This window comes from Chiloscyllium punctatum, chromosome 48 (genome assembly GCF_047496795.1).
Source record: "Chiloscyllium punctatum isolate Juve2018m chromosome 48, sChiPun1.3, whole genome shotgun sequence".
Lineage (NCBI taxonomy): Eukaryota > Metazoa > Chordata > Chondrichthyes > Orectolobiformes > Hemiscylliidae > Chiloscyllium > Chiloscyllium punctatum.
The window spans coordinates 45,943,257-45,961,130 of NC_092786.1; the positions used below are offsets into that span (position 1 = coordinate 45,943,257).

The window sequence follows — 17,874 nt, forward strand, 5'->3', positions numbered from 1 at the left end:
CCAAATTCCACTTTCTTTGGTTTTATTTTAACTACAGTATTTAAACAAATTGTGTTTTGCTTAACATCAAGGAGACTGACCAGTCACATTACATTGTGAAGAAACACTTTACATTTACCTTTAAAATAAGAGAACATTAGGGTCTAGACTACCTTCTTAAAATATTTTGAAGGATTCTGCTCTGATTCATAACAGGAAAAGACTCTCAATTCCTGTTATGAAATTTCTCTGAATGAGTCTCTGTAGCAGTAAGTGTCAGGAAACAAGTGGAAACTTTGCTTTACAATCTTGCGAACACAGGTTTTTTTTTATTTATTTCTTCTTTGGTGTAATACATTTCTGTCCCATTAAAGAAAATGTTCAAGAAAATCTGTAGCCTCATGTTAATATGTCTCAATGATGGACTATCACGTTTTACAGAAACAAAACATAAGACCCAGGTTTCATTTCTGAGATCTGACATCTAGATTAGATTAGGTTCCCTACAGTGTGGAAACAGGCCCTTTGGCCCAACAAGTCCACACCGACCCAGACCCATTTCCCTCTGACTAATGTACCTAACACTATGGGCAATTTAGCTTGGCCAATTCACCTGACCTGCACATCTTTGGACCGTGGGAGGAAACAGGAGCACCCGGAGGAAACCCACACAGACACGGGGAGAATGTGCAAACTCCACACAGACAATCCCCCAAGGCTGGAATCGAACCTGGTGCTGTGAGGCAGCAGTGCTAACCATTGAGCCACTGTGCCGCCCCTAGTAGTCAGCTGGGACTGTAAGTAGTGATAATGGCTTCAGAAACTAAAATAAACAATGAGCATACCTGGTAGATCTGTCTATAGCACAGGATCATAATCTTAAATTTACCTGACCTATTTTATTGTAATAGGAGGAACCTCAACTTATTTGGATGAAGTACCTTTTACAATTTCTCAGAAGTTCCAGCGTGTTGCTTCAGAAGAACTCTCTCCACTATCAAACTTCCTTGTGCCTGATCACACTGAGATAGTGATGAAAACACAGGTAAATCATAACATGATATTTTTGTTAATGAATACCACTGACCATTACATCGATAACATGCTTAAACAATATTACTACGAAACACAACCTTTGTTTTGGTGGAATAATATTGCTGTTGTATAAACAGTGAGAATATGAGGAATATTACATTTTTCATCTTGCTAAGCTACAGCAGTCCCTTCCTGTATTCAGCATGTTATTTTCAGAAATGGAAACAGACCCTTCGGTCCAACCTGTCCATGCCAACCAGATATCCCAACCTAATCTACTCCCACTTGCCAGCACCTGGTCCATATCCCTCCAAATCCTTCCTATTCATATACTCATCCAGATGCCTTTTAAATGTCGCAGTTGTACCAGCCTCCACCAATTCCTCTGGCAGCTGATTCCATTCACACACCACCAGTGAAGAAGGTTACCTCAGATTACAAGGGGATCTTGATCAGATGGGCCAATGGGCTGAGGAGTAGCAGATGGATTCTAATTTAGATGAATGCGAGGTGTTGCATTTTGGGAAAGCAAATATTAGCAGGACTTATACACTTAATGGTAAGGTCCGAAGGAGTATTGCTGAACAAAGGGACCTTGGAGTGCAGGTTCATAGTTCCTTGAAAGTAGATGGATAGGATAGTGAAGAAGGTTTTGGTATGCTTTCCTTCATTGGTCAGCGTATTGAGTACAGGAGTTGAGAGGTCATAGCTCTGTGACTCTAAGTCTGAAGCCAGTCTTCTCTGCACTCAAATCGAGTTGGCTAATAAGCTCGAAAGATTTATTTTCCTCATTCGCTGGATATGGGCTTCTCCCATTTCTAACCTTAATTTCTCAAAAGGACAGTTAAGAGTCAACCACATTGCTGTAGGTCTGGAGTCAATCTAGGAGAGACTGGGTAAGGATGGTAGATTTGCATTCGTAAAGAACATGAGTGAACCAGTTGGGGTTTTTTTCTAACAATCACCATGGTCATTATTGGACTTTTAATTCCGGATTTGTATTGAATTCAAATTCTGCCATCTGGCAGGGTAGCATTCAAACCCAGCTCCTCAGAGGATTACCTGGATCTCTGGATTAGATAGTCAAGCAGCAATACCGCAAGGTCATCGCCTCCCCAAGAGTTGTTTGGAATGTTATTTCATAGGCTGGAGGAGTTACTTGCGTGGGCAACATCTATTGTCTATTCTTAATTGCCCTTGAGAAGGTGGCAATGAAGTGCTTTTTGAATCACACCAGTGTCTGTAATGTAGATATGCCCTCAGTCCTGACTGAACTTTTCCGCAGTGGTTTGAAATAATTGAATGACTTTCTCAGCCATTTCAGAGGCAAGTTAAAAGTCCACCACATTGACATCAGTTTGGAAAGGCACTGTACTAGGATGGTAGATACCGTACCTCAAGGACTTTAGTGAATCAGATGAGTTTTTAAAATCCTATAATTGCATTGTCGCCATTACAGATACAAGTTTTTTTATTCTGCATTTACTTACTTAGTCAATTAATCATGAAATGTTTTAATCATTCAGAATCTTAGTTGTCAATATTTGCTTTAGCATATCCCCAATGAAGAAATGAGCACTTGGAATTCTAACTGGCCACCACAGAAACCTTGGCAACATAGTCACCCTCAAATTTATCTACACTCCCCTTCCTGTGCTTTATTCTCCCACCTTCAATGACAGGTGAGATTTCAGATAATACTTTTAGCAATAAAATGGGTAAACACCAGAGACACACTGCAGGACAGTTTGTAAAAAGAAACACCAAGTTAAATGTTGAGTGTATATCCTGCACCACCTGAAACGTTATCTAAAAACTGAAAGAATGGTGGATGCTGTAAACCAGAAACAAAAACAGAAATTACTGGAAAAGTTCTCCTCAGTTCTGAGGAAGGATCACTTGACCCGCAAGGTTAACTCTGATTTCTCTCAACAGATGCTGCCAGATCTGCTGAGCTTTTCCAGCAATTTCTGTTTCTGTTTCTGAAAAGTTATCAATTTTGTTTCTAACACGTTTGTAATTGTAAGGTAATAGTTGATCCTATGACACACTTAATGCCATTATTTAAAGAAAGAGGTGAAATAAAAATTTTCCCCACTTCTGTTAGAACCCACTTAGAAAAATGCATTGCTTTTTAACCTCCACTAACCGGGGATCACCACAAAGTGTATGCTTTATTTAAATCATTAAAAGTCCTGATTTATCTGTCTGACGTTAACAGAAAACATTGGCCAGGTTCCTATACTTAACCAAAACTATTATTCATTAGAAATATATAAATTCTACGGACTGTGTACTGAGTACACAGCTATGAACTATCAACATATGGTTTTACTAATTGAAATTCTCACCTCCTCTCTAACCCCTAGACATAAATGCAGACAGGTACAAATATACCAAACCAAACATTTGTTTTATGGGGGGGGGGAAGAAATCTGTGAATCACAGTTTCAAGAGTTAGCTGAGATGACCCTTCTGACTGTCAAGATTTTCTGTTCTCCAATTTCTTTTCTCCAGGTTCCTTTACTGACTTTGCAGGAGGCCAAGGGTGACAGGGACAGTAGCTGTGAAGCCTCTCAGTTACTAGTTACTGGAAATGACTTACATCAACTGGTGGAGGATAATAACTTGCTGGGATTAACCAATTGTGATTTATTTAAAATGGCCTAATAGGATTATTGCTGAACTCTTCACCCAGAGATCCAGATAATGTTTTGGGGTCAGAGTTCAAATCCCACCATGGCAGATGGTGGAATTTGAACTCAATAAATATCTGGAACTTTAAAAAAATGAGTCTAATGATGGCTTATGTGTGACTCCAGACCCACAGCAATGTGGTTGACTCCTAACTGCCCTTTGGGCAATTAGGGATGAGCTATAAATGTTACCCGGCCAGCAATGCCCTCATCCTGTGATTGAATAAAGGAAAAAATTAAAAAGAGACATATAAAGCTAACTTATAGTTAATAGGAGCAGTCGGTTCCTTTTTTTTAAACAATGATTCAAAACACACCCAATCTTGTCTTTGTGCCCCAATGATGCACATAAACCTTACAGGCTCTTTGAAGAGGAGATTAAAAGCTGTACTTCCTGCAGTTTGCACATTACACTCTACAATGTTGTGCACTGGTTATTCAGATCCTGGGGGAATTGCCCCAGTTAATATGAAATGGGCACAAACTTGTGAAAACCCTAATTGACACCGGGATATTGTTGTCAGGCTGATTTTTTTTGCAACTGCGCGGAGGAAAACTTTCAACAGAGGAGCAGTTTTGAACAATGTTTGGTTTTCAGAACTTGTACAGTAATCAGATCAATGACAGTCATGAGGAAATAATTGTGTGTTTTATAGAACGCTGTTATTTTCCATGTGAAACACAGAAACCATAATGGGTAAATTTTTACAAGAGACAATAAATCACAACTTACAAATCTATCAGAGATCTTTGAAGAGAAAGCTAACTTAATGGTTCAGGAGTATCTAAATGGGGGTGATATACTTAGTGATTACGAAGCTGCATTCAAGTCTTCTAAGAAAGTATTAATGTGCGGATTTCATCATAACTTGGTTGTAGCAGCTACCCTACAAACTCCTTCTTCCAAGACTAGTGTCAGGTGCAGGGCCAGCAGTGTCGAATGGTTGATTATCAGCAATTTGTGGACAAATTGAACCTAGGACCTTTGACTTAGAGGTAGGGACACTACCCCAGCATTCCCTCTAATTTCATTTTCTTTTGTGCAGACCTCCAAGGTCCTTGCATAGCACTGACTTCCGGTCAATGCTGCAATCCTCGCTGGCAACTGATCGCCCTGCATGTAATACCGGAGCAGCTACATTGCTCCAACAATGGCCCTCCTTCCCCACCAATGATGGACAGCGCTTTCCTGTCTGCATCTTAATGGAAAAGAGTACATGGTGCTACCTCCAGGAAAATTGCAGCTGGTTAGCTCTCAAAAGCCCAAAGAGATCGGAACCTAGGAAAACTCCAAACCAACAACGAGAAACTAAGGCAGTCAGATTCTGCCTGTCATTGCAGTAAGCAGGAGAGAGATTTCAGCTTCGACAGGGAGTGAATTTTTCTGTGATGGTCCTCTTATGGTTCTAAGTTTGGAACAGATAGTATATTGCAGTTGTTGCAAAATCAGCTGCAATGATTGTTAAAGGTTCGTGGTTATCTGCATCAATTATGGGAGTGAACAGGAAACTGTTGAAGTCCTATGCGAGATATTCGAGGTGGCTCTCCCAGTGACCCTCAGTATAATTTTGGAAGTGGAAATGGATTTTTAAGCGTGACTTGTGTCTGCAAACCCAAAACTGAAAAGATGTTTATAATGAGTAGGGGAATAATGTGGGAGAACAGCATTACGCTTAGCAATAATTCATCTTAGTTGCCTTAAATACAAAATTTGCTAAATTTAACAAACTGCAGAAGTAGAGCTGTGTGGTGAAGAAAATTTATACCAAAATATCTTTTTAAAAATCTGTGGAATAAAGTGGCAGAAGAGGAAGTATTGCATTTTACAGTTTGTTGATGTTTGACCCACACAGTTACTTTTACCATGAATGCACCAATGGGTTAGACGAATCAACCATGCTTTCCACATTGCATAGTCAACACTCAAAACAGTTGGAAACCTATTTGCATTTAACTAACACACACTAATGCTTGCTTCTATGACTTAGACCATGGTTCTCAAAATGTTTCTGAAAATTATATCTCGGCAAGCACCAATCCAAGTTTTGTTTGAAAATCAGATTCCACGTATAATCAACTGAGACTGAATGATATTGAGTAAACAAGCTCAGGTTAAAAGAGAGTGTTAGCACCCACAGTCAGTATTTATACTACTAATTCATATGTAGTTGTTTTAATTTTAAAAATCATACAACACCAGGTTATAGTCCAACAGGTGTATTTGGAAGCACCAGCTTTTGGAGCACTGCTCCTTCATCAAGACAGCTGGTGCTTCCAAGTAGACATGTTGGACTATAACCTGGTGCTGTGTGATTTTTAACTTTGTCCAACACCAGCACCTCCAAATCAGTTGTGTTAATGTTAGTCTCACCTTACCTAGCAAGCAAAAGATGCTAATATCATTAGATGTGCTTTTAATTTCAGATTTACTTAAATAAGCTACTCTGTTGATAAGCGTAAGGACTAAAATATGCAAAGAAACAAAATAAACTACTTTATTTCAGTGATGGCCCAAAATGGTCCTGATGTTGTAATGAGTGCATAATGTGCCATGTTAAGGAATGAACAGAGAAATTGTTCATTTTATTTTGTGTTCTACATGAAATCAAATGTATCAACAAGACTAACTACTCAATAAGAGACAAAAATAGAAATTGCAGTGCAAACTCAATGGGTCTGGCAGCATCTGTGGAGAGAAAGCAGAGTTAATGTTTCAGGTCCAGAGACTTTTCCTCAGAACCCTGTTGTTCAGTGCTATAAAATCAGTACAGAAGATGTACTGGGGAGGCAGTGGTCTAATGGTATTATTGGTAGACTATTAATCCAGAGACCCAAGTAACGTTCAAGGGACCCAGATTCAAATCCTGCCATGGCAGATGGTGGACCGTGAACTCAATCAAAATCTGGAATTAAGAGTCTCAGAATAGCCATGAATCAATTATCAGGAAAAACCCATTTGGTTCACTAATGCCCTTTAGGGAAGCAAACTGCCATCCTTATTAGCTGGTCTAGCCTACATGTGATTCCAGATCCACAGCAATATGATTATCTCTTAACTGCTGTCTAGGTAATTAATGCTGGCCTAGTCAGCAATGCCCTCAACCCATGAATGAGTGAAAAGTATTAGAAAATTAAAATGTAGTCCTGCTCATGATCTCAGAGGAAACTCTTTTATATAAACAGAATAACAAAATTGTTTTAAAGCTAGAAATTATAATTGCTCTGTATTATTCAAGTGAATGGAATTCTTTCAATGGATTGTGATGCAGATAAGAATGCGGCTTTGATAGTTCTTAATAAGTTTTTTGAGATGTCGTGGCAAGGGTAAGCTGTCAGAGAATGGGAGGTGAAACACAAAATCAGAATTGAACAGATAGATATTAATATATTGTGGACTAATTTCCCAAAGAATGGGAAATTGATAGCATTCCAGTTGTTTTCCAGTAATCTTTCTGCATTTATAATGAAACATGAGTTTCGGCAAATTATCCAAATAGGGAAGACATCACAGCCTGAAACTGTCCTCATCTGATCATCACTCACTCTGACTTTCCACTATAAGTCAGTGATTAGAATTTGGAACATGACTGATTTTGCTATCAGCAAGTTGCAAGCAAGCTCCAAAACACTGTTCAAGAAACGTAGGTTCAAATTTAAAAGCGTTAAATAACTTGACTGATTAATTTTACTCTGTATTACCAATATGTGTATTTTATCCCTTGGTAATACAGAACTTGAGTATTTTTTATAATAACTGCTGTTGAAAGTTTTAATCTTACATTCATCAGATAGATGCAAGAACACCAAAGTTCAAAGGGAGCAACAATTTTACTGCATGAATAAAAGGTGCAAAGTAGTTGGCAAGTCAACTCCAGTTAGTCAAGAATGCACCAGGGAACAATTGCCCTTCACGTTGCAATTTAATTTGAAAAGATGTAATGTCTGGACATGTTCCTTTTACCAGCTGTGGACAAGTCCCTGTGCACTGATATATGTTGCTTCAAGCAAATCTAAGTAAGCCATGTTGTGAGCCTGTCTAAAAGTTCTAAATTCGTTATTACTGTAGCACGTACATCTCTTTCTTCAATAATTTCTATGTAATGCTGAGGGAACGATCATTCACTTCAATCTGATGTCTGCAATGGAAAAGTCAATGAAAAAATCAGTTGCGGTTGGAACTTCTGTTCACTACTGTACCAGTGTGAGTCCTGAAAGGATGGGAGTGACAGTTGTGTATCAATTGCCATGAATCGTCGAGCGCAACTTTGGAGGGATTTTACATTTGTGTTGTATCCAAAGCACTCAGTTAATTCTTTGACTGGTTGATATTTTCTGAAGGATGTATTCGAATCCATCTCGCTGCACTGAGATGATGAGTTGCCAACATTTGCTGTTTGAAGTGATCTTTCCGTATAATAACAGCCTTAACGATTATTTGGTCTTGCTTACATTCCAGTTTATTGTGTACATAGTTAGGAGGTGAATCAACTCCGGATTTGGAAATGTCTTCACTTCAGAATTCTTACTTTCATGTTTTTAGCAATTGATAGTGATTTATTTTTTAAATTCATTTTTTTTGTTATGGGAAAGAATACTTTGAAACTTTCTGTCTCATAAAGTAGATGCCACTGGATCCATTTGCTATCTCAGTTTGAATTCTTTAAGGAGAGTTTTTTTGAAGCTTACCTTTTAACGGATTTCCCTAACATTTTCCTTGCTTTTGCCCATTTTCCTCCCTTTTTTATACAACTTTAATAACAGGAGTATATGCTCCAATATCTTCCAGGTCTTTGTTACTATGAAGTTTGAAAGTCTTTTCAATGATAATCAATATGAAGTGGTTTGGAATTTGTAGTTAATGATGAAAGGTCAGTGCTGTACATCTCACCAACAAGTGCTTATAAAGCTTCAGACATTTGGGGAGAATTTGATCTAACGTGGCATCTGATTGAGTGTTGTATTATCTACAGGCAATCAAAGATGTCTCTGAGCAGGGAACAAACAGCAAGAGTCCTCAACATCTCAGACTGAAGGACCTTCATTGAGACACAGAATGTCCAAATGGTGAAAGCATAACGTAAATTAGTTTTTTTTAGTAATTAAATTGAAAATCATGCATAGAAAGTGAAATAAAGCTCAGAAAGATGTATGGGACTAAGAGAAAGATGCAGTCAGAAAAGGTAAAAGAAAATATTTTAGTTTAATTGTCACATCTCAAGCAGAAACTAACTTCAGAAAGAAGAGTTCCACAATTTTGAACTTAAATTTTCAGGTTAAGATGCTTGTTTCATAGTAATAATCAGTAATCTCATCATTAAAGGGTCGCCAACTTCTGAATTAATCAGGCCTAATGTTTGTGTGTTAAGTCAGTAACTAATAGTACTCCAACTTCAGGTCATTGTGTTATGAAGATGTGGGTGTACCTTTAAGAGAGTTGAAAGCAGCAGAACTACTGGACACAGCACCAAGTGTTCTCAATGAGGCAACGATATAACACTGGCTCGAACAACTCAATTTGTTTGTTGCCTTGAGGCAAAACCAAATTCAAATTCGGCCAATCAGTTTAAATTATACCCGGAAAAAGTTTCCAATTAAGTTTGAATTGAATATATTGACAATGTTAAAAGCCAGCAACACAATCCGATGCTCTGGGGTAGAAGACCGGGGGGAAATTGAACAGTTAAGAGGAGAACTGCCAAGTCCTAACATGTAATAGACTACTTGAAAAAAAAACTCTCTTAAAAGTAACTTTTCAATCAGTAACTGGTGATGCAGAAATTGCTAACAAGGAGAAAAGAAGACACAGGAAGTTCCAAAGACAAGAACCTAAAGCTGCCTGGGTTTGAGATAAGATGTTTTGTAAATCTTAATTGGGACTTTTATCAGACTAGTACTTTAGAAGGGAAGGTAACAGATAGGTTAGAATAAGGAATGGTAAATAGTTGTTAGTTAGTTTTACTCTGTTGGTACTTTAAGAAATAAAGTTGTTAATTTTTACTTTACATAGTTCTTGGCCACTTGAATCTTTATAGATTACTGCATGGGATAAATCTCTTCTGTGTTGCTGGTTTTAAATTAAGCATGGAGAGTTTACCCCATGTTGTAACAGTTTGAGGGCTCAAGTCCGTGATTTGAACTGGTTTAGACAGATTTGAATACATTTGGGGGTACAAAAATCCCAACAGACTTAAACACTTGCAGGTTAGTGTCCTATAACTTTAAATCAAATGTAGGTGAGGCAATTTGTTTAATTTTGATGACTTGTGGTTGATTAAATTAAAAGTGAGAAAAAAAGGCTCTTAAAATTGCAGAAGTGGTTCTGGGATTTGAAGATGATTCTCAAATTTTTCAAGCATGTTTGGAGTGCTATTTCTGTTTTAAGAAATACAACTCAAGAATATGACATGGTGATCAATGGTGATTTTTCCTTAAAGAAGGAAGACTGTAAAACCACAGGACAATACCACAGCCAAGATTTGAAGTAGTGCAGACATTACATTTACACTAAGACCAGAGGGAAAAAAGTAGGACTACACCAAAAGGTGCTGGCTAACATAGTGAGCATTTGTTTAGTGAGCTGATCATATCAATAATCTGTGCAAATGATGAGTCAGTACTGGATTGGTCTGGAGAAAGTGCAAGGCCTAGAGTGCAATTCTGGATGCCATTCCTGCTCAAAATAAAAAAATCTCACAGAATAGTAAAACTTGAACCATAGCCAAAAAGAAAATGTCTTTTTTTGAATAAAGCAGCTGCACTGCAGAATCCCACATGTGGTAGCATTATAGTCTTGTCATCATATAACCCCTTTAGCAATTATAAATGAGAGGCATCTTATTAAAACATGGAAGATTCTTAGTAGGTTCAACAGGATGATAGCTGAGATATTGTTTCCCTTTGTAAGGGAGTGCAGGACCAAAGGACATAACTTCAGAATAAAAGGTTACCCAGTTATGAAGAAGATAAGGAGGAATTTCTTCCCTCAGAGGGTAGTCAATCTGTGGGATCTGAGACAAACATGTTCTTAATCAGTAAAGTAATCAGGGATTATGGGGAAAGGCAGACAAGTGGAGCTCAAGATTATCAGATCAGCCATGATCCCATTAAATGCAGAGCAGACTCAATGGGTCAAATGGCCTACTTCTGTTATAGAGTCATAGAGATGTACAGCATGGAAACAGACCCTTCGGTCCAACCCGTCCATGCCAACCAGATATCCCAACCCAACCTAGTCCCACCTGCCAGCACCTGGCCCATATCCCTCCAAACCCTTCCCATTCATATACCCATCCAAATGCCTCTTAAATGTTTCAATTGTACCAGCCTCCACCACATCCTCTGGCAGCTCATTCCATACCCGTACCACCCTCTGTGTGAAAAAGTTGCCCCTTTGGTCTCTTTTATATCTTTCCCCTCTCACCCTTAACCTATGCCCTCTAGTTCTGGACTCCCCCACCCCAGGGAAAAGACTTTGTCTATTTTTCCTATCCATGCCCCTCATAATGTTATAAACTTCTATAAGGTCACCCCTCAGCCTCCAATGCTCCAGAAGAAACAGCCCCAGCCTGTTCAGCCTCTCCCTTTAGCTCAGATCCTCCAGCCCTGGCGACATCCTTGTAAATATTTTCTGAACCCTTTCAAGTTTCACAACATCTTTCCGATAGGAAGGAGACCCGGAATTGCTTTATGCTTTAGGTTTGAGACTTGGGTTCTTTCTTTCCTGCTGAATCAAATGATTGCTCCCTTAGATTGTACTGCCTGAATTCTTCATGTGCTACACCGCAGTCTCTGCATTATCCAAGACTGACTATTATCTGACTCTGAGGAACTCCAACAAACTCTTTTGTTTACACACTACGTTACAGAACACTGATCTCTGCTGTAGAGCTGGTTGGTAAAAATAACGACATTTCCTCTCAGTGTTGACAGCATGTGCCTGCTGAATCAGAGTCCTATCATCCTACAGCTATATCAAATTATTAACATAGGCATTCTCATTTAAAGATACTCCCACGGTATACTTGTTATGTAAGAACATGAATTAAATTCTGAACTAATGCTATTAATTTCCAGAGTTCTGCCCTATTTCCATTGTTACTTTAGCAGCCGATTCATAGTGGTCCCAGGGAAGAAGAGCTAAGCAGATGATCAGAAGAATCCTTGTGGAAATTCAACCCTAATGTCTTTAGCACAGCTACTACATTGTTTTCGACTAATTTAATTTGCTATCTCTTGCAGTACGATTTTACTCCGGAAAAGAAGATTCTAGAATGGCTGCGAGACTGTTCCCTACGAGAGTCTCCAAGGCTTACACCAACATGTCCACCATTTTGGCTTGCGTTTTCCGATCTTGAGGAAGAGGATAAAGGTGACACGAATAATAATTCCCAGCATGCTAAAGTTCAAAATGACCACATGATTTTGCAGACCAAGAGGTTCAGAAGTTTCAGTGTGACAGACATTAAATATGTTCGCTCTAAACCCGTATACAAGTCAGACTCCGAAAGTGACGATGGATACTCAGAGGATGATGAGCTCTCATCGTCTGATGAAAACGAAAAGCAGAGGTTTCCTTCAGTGCCACATCTCAGGAACAAATTTAATCTTCATTCCAGATTGCTAGATGGGAGACCAGCCTCATCCCCTTTCTGTGTGGATAGCCCTTCCAGAAGCCGACAGTGTGAGAGATGTCTTAGTGCCAGCTTAACCCGACTCCCTCATATCTCTAGCCGTAGGTCGTCTCCTCTTTGCAACAATACTGATGATGAGGAAAATGTTCAGAGGCTTGGATCAAACTGGTCACGGGGACATACACCAAGAAAACTTTGTAAAAAATCTCTCTGTCAGCACCAAAACAAAAAAAATGGGAAGAATATGAACTCAGAGCAAATTATGATTGGAAGTCCACCATTATCATCTGCACGATGTCACCTGGAAAGGTCATTGATGTTCAGAGCAAGAATTCCACTCAGAAAACACAAATCACCGCTTTCGGTAAGAATCAGTGACATCTTTTTGCAACCGCAACATGGCATTATCCTGCTTGAGGTCATTCTTCTATGGAAGGTTAGATACAGTATAGTTATATTAGTTACTTCATCAGTGGCCTTCAGAGTAGGAAATCTGCAATCCTTACCTGGTATGACCTACATGTGACTCCAGGCTCACACCAACGTGTTTAATTTTTAATTGGCATCAAAAGTCATTCAGTTCAAGGGCAATTAGGGATGGATGCCCACATCCCCAGAAAGGAATAAGAAAATATTTCTCAGTCACAAAATCTGGTATGTTTGAGAATGCCCAATGATTGTGAAGAGAGGAATGCAATTTCTCTTCTGATGATAAGTGGGAAATCTTATTGCTAACCCGTTGATGAAATTGCACTTCAGGGATCATTTGATTCTGAACCAATTGTTCCCAAGACACTCTCAGTGTTTCTTTAGCAATTGATATCTGCTTACTTATGATCAGCCATCGGACCAAGTGAACAAAAAAAGAAATATGTGAATGAAAATATATTTAAAGTTAATTACCTTAATTAATGTATCCGTAAATTCATCAGGATATATCTGGTAATTAAGCCTAGGTGAGGATCAACAATCAAATTGAATATTCTACTCCAGTGTAGAAGGGAATTTGTCTCAAAGCTCAATGTCAGGAAGCACCTGAGAAATGGGAAGTTGTTCTCTGGTTTCACCCCTCTGCCCAACAGCAGCAAGTATCTTTGATTGGTGTCTCTATTGATGTAAGATTTAGGATAGAAATAGGGGCAAGAATGAATTGGAAACAGTGTCTTGTTTTTCTCTGGTTGATGTTATAATACTGGGCTAACTAGATTAATTTTTAAACCAATACACTGTGATCTCTCTAAACAAAAATAAGAAGTTGCTACCTCTCTTGATAAAACTTGTTTGCTTCTTCCCAGTGCAACTAGAAGCATCATTCTCTATCTGTTTGATCTATAGGATAATGTCACTCCTAAGGAAGCTATGATATACAGGCGGCACAGTGGCTCAAGTGGCTAGCGCTGCTGCCTCACAGAACGAGGGACCCATATTCGATTCCATCCTCACCTGACTGTCTGGAGTTTGTACATTCTCCCCGTGTCTGTGTGTGTTTCCTCTGGGTGGTTCGGTTTCCTCCCGCAGACCAAGTGAATTGGCCATGCTAAATTGCCCACAGTGTTAGGTGCATTAGTCAGAGGGAAATGGGTCTGGGTGGGTTACTCTGCAGAGGGTTGGTGTGGACTGGTTGGGCTGAAAGGCCTGTTTCCACACTGTAGGGGAATCTAATCTTTGCAAAACACTGGTTTTGTTTAAACTGAAATACGGTGCCCAATTCTGGACAATGCATTTTAGGAAGGATGTGACAGCTTTTAAAGAGGATGCAGAAAGTATTTACAGGAATGGTTCCAGGAAAGAGGACTTCAGTTATATCAATAGATCAGAGAATCTCGAGCTGTTCACCTGAGAGTGAAGAAGATTAGATTGAAGGTGTTCATAATTCGGAAAATTTAGGCAGATTATAGAGCAACCATTCCCATTGGAGGAAGGGTCAAAAATTACAAGATACCAATTGAAGGTGATCAGGAAACACAAGGGAAAACATGTTTACATAGCATGTAGCTGTGATCTGGAATGCAGTCTGAAAAGGTGGTGGATGTCGATTCAATCATGGCTTTTAAAAAGAAGCTGAAGGGGAGAAAAATTGCATATCTGCTGGGAATGGTTCAGAAAGTGCGATGAGCTAAATTTCTGTTGCAAATGAGCCATCCATCAATGGCTTGATGGGCCAAATGTCATCCTCCTGAGCTGTAACCATTCCAGAATTTGAACGTACAAATGACATTTTGCTGAAAAGGGCACTAAAATGTTGAGCCCAGATATTTAGATAATAATTCAAATCAACTTCTCAAACTCAGTTAACAGGATCACATTTTCATCCTTGCTACACAGTTGGTAAAAGTCAGGTCAGTTAATAAAAAGATCCAGATTGTTCTGTTCACATCTCAACATGTTTATCACACACTTTCTTACCATCTTCTAGCTCTGATTATGATTACGATTGTTTCATGTTGTGTTAAGAACCGTGACATCTCAATGCTTTATTCTTCTGCATCACATACGGGATCCAGAGAAAGCCTCTTGAGGCTTTTTTGTAGTTTATAAGCTGCTAATATCTATTTTCAATCACATCACCTTTACAACAGAGTTACTTGTACATTCATGTCTTTCCAATTGGGATGACAGCCAAATAAATAATTACACATTCAAAAGAGTTGGCCAGGGTACAGTCAAGTATAAATTGTATCTCCTTCACAGGCTACTAAATCAACTCAGTCCCACAAGAATTTTTAACAAAATGTTAACATTATTATTGCAAAATGGAGTTATCAACCCATCATACTTCAAAATTGAAGATGACATCTTCAGCCTTGAAAGAACCAGACCAGAGTAAATACTTGGAGAAAGTGAGGACTGCAGATGCTAAAGATCAGAGTTGAGAGTGTGGTGCTGGAAAAGCACAGCAGGTCAGGCAGCATCTGAGGTGGAAAATCAACGTTTCGGGCATTAGGAATGAGGCTTGTGGGCCAAGGGGGCTGGGAGATAAATGGGAGTGGGGTGGGGCTGGGGGGAAGGTAGCTAAGAATGCAATAGGTTGATGAAGGTGGGGGCATGATGATGATAGGTCAGAAAGGAGGGTGGAGCGGATAGGTAGGAAGGAAGATGGACAGATAGGACAGGTCTAGAGGGTGGTGCCGAGTTGGAAGGTTGGAACTGGGATAAGATGGGGGGAAGGAAAATGAATAAACTGGTGAAATCAACATTGATCCCATGTGGTTGGAGGGTCCCAAGGGGGAAGATGTAGTGTTCTTCCTCCAGGTGTCGGTTGGGAAGGGTTTGGTGATGGAGGAGGCCGAGGACCTGCATGTCCTTACTGGAGTGGGAGGGGGAGTTAAAGTGTTAGGCCACAGGGCGGTGGGGTTGTTTCATGTGTGTATCCCGGAGATGGTCTCATGAAGCATTCCGCAAGTAGGCCAAAGTCCTACCAATCAGAGTCCATCCTTGGTTTAAATTTAAGCAAAACCTTGCCATTAATTGTCAATCATCATCTAACTGGCACATTCTCCAATGTCAATGCTTCCAGAGCCAGCTTGCCAACCAATCAGCATTCTCTTCTCATATGGTATTAAATGTTACTCTCCTTTTCCTTGGGATTCTTGCAAATGTCCTGATGAGGGCAAAATGAAAAGCTTTAATAAAATATCTCCTTTTGCAGCAATACTCAAGAGAAACTTTGTTAATTACTACTACTTCTCATATTGCTCCATTGTGTTCTGGAGGGGCTGAGCTTCTAAGTTCACAATTTGCCCACACGTACAGCATTACTTTCTTGCAGCTCTTCACGACAGACTCTGCTGACTCGGTATTGGAAAGGATCTTTATTAACAGGTTTCCATGTTCCCAGTTGTCTCTCTAAACTGCTGACCTTGAAGCAGCAATTTGAAACTGCAGGGTATGAATGTCAAAGAGGGAGAGTGAGCCTTGGTGGATGTTTTGTTTGATTGAAAAGTATGAAGTTGAATTTGGTCTATCTTCACTGAGAAACAGAGAAGAAAGGGAACAATCGATTTGTGACTGACTTCTATAAATCCCCAGCTGTTTATAAATCATTATACAATAATCTGACCCCGCAAGGTTAATGTTGAGGCCAAATTAGAACATAGACCATAGAATATTACAGCACAGTACAGGCCGTTTGGCCCTCGATGTTGTGCTGACTTGTGAATCCAATCTGAAGTGCATCTAACCTACACTATTCCATTCTCGTTCATATGCCTATTCAATGACCATTTAAATGTCCTTAAAGTTGGCGAATCTACTAATATTGCAGGCAATGCTTTCCACACCCCTACTACTCTCCGAGTAAAGAAACTACCTCAGATATCTGTCCTATATCTATCACCTCTCAATTTAAAGCTAAGTCCCCTCATGCTAGCCATCACCATCCAAGGAAAAAGGCTCCCACTGTCCAAACCTATCTAACCCTCTGATTATCTTACATGTTTCAATTAAGTCACCTCTCAACCTTCTTCTCTCTAATGAAACCAGCCTCAAGTCCCTCAGCCTTTCTTCATAAGACCTTCCCTCCATACCAGGCAACATCCTAGTAAATCTCCTCTGAACGCTTTCCAAAGCTTCCACATCCTTCCTATAATGTGGTGACCAGAACTGTATGCAATACTCCAAGTGCGGCCGCACCAGAGTTTTGTACAGCTGCAGCATGACCTCATGGTTCTGAAACTCAATCCCTCTACCAATAAAAGCTAACACATCATATGCTTCTTAACAACCCTATCAACCTGGGGGGCAACTAGATCTATGTACTGAGATCTCTCTGCTCATCTACATTACCAAGAATTTTATCATTAGCCCAATACTCTGCATTCCTATTACTCCTTCCAAAGTGAATCACCTCACACTTTCCTGCATTAAACTCTATTTGCCACCTCTCAGCACAGCTCTGCAGTTTATCTATGTCCCTCTGTAACCTTCAACTTCCTTCGTCACTATCCACAACTCCACTGACCTTAGTGTCATCTGCAAATTTACTAACCCATTCTTCTACACCCTCATCCAGATCATTTCTCAAAATGACAAACAAGATTGGCTCCAAAACAGATCCTTGCAGTACATCACTAGTAACTGAACTCTCCGGGATAAATATTTCCATCAACCATCACCCTCTGTCTTCTTTCAGCTAGCCAATTTCTGATGCAAACTGCTAAATCACCCTCAATCCCATGCCTCTGTATTTTGTGCAATAGCCTACCATGGTGAACCTTATCAAATGCCTTACTGAAATCCACATACACCACATCAACTGCTTTACCCTCATCCACTTGTTTGGTGACCTTCTCAAAGAACTCAGCAAGGTTTGTGAGGCACGACCTACCCTTCACAAAACTGTGTTGACTATCCCTAATCAACTTATTCCTTTCCAGCTGATTATAAATCATATCTCTTATAACGCTTTCCAACACTTTACCCACAATCAAAGTAAGGCTCACAGATCTATAATTTCTAGGGTTGTCTCTACTTCCCTTTTTGAACAAGGGAACAACACTTCCAGTCTTCTGGCACTATTCCTACAGACAATGATG

The 17,874-nt window shown here is 39.6% G+C and overlaps 1 protein-coding gene across 5 annotated transcripts in view; it reads left to right on the plus strand.

The window, feature by feature from the left end:
• ubap1lb (ubiquitin associated protein 1-like b) overlaps positions 1–17,874 on the plus strand; it is a 55,922-nt gene that overhangs the window by 20,071 nt on the left and 17,977 nt on the right. For 3 of the 5 annotated variants that reach the window (XM_072565118.1, XM_072565119.1, XM_072565116.1), the window contains 2 exons: positions 891–1,024; positions 11,949–12,704. In XM_072565118.1, coding sequence (XP_072421219.1) covers positions 1,013–1,024; positions 11,949–12,704 — 768 coding nt within the window. In that variant the 5' untranslated portion in view covers positions 891–1,012. Of the gene's footprint in view, positions 1–890; positions 1,025–8,680; positions 8,775–11,948; positions 12,705–17,874 lie in introns of all 5 variants that reach the window. The other 2 variants (XM_072565120.1, XM_072565117.1) reach the window with 2 other exon arrangements.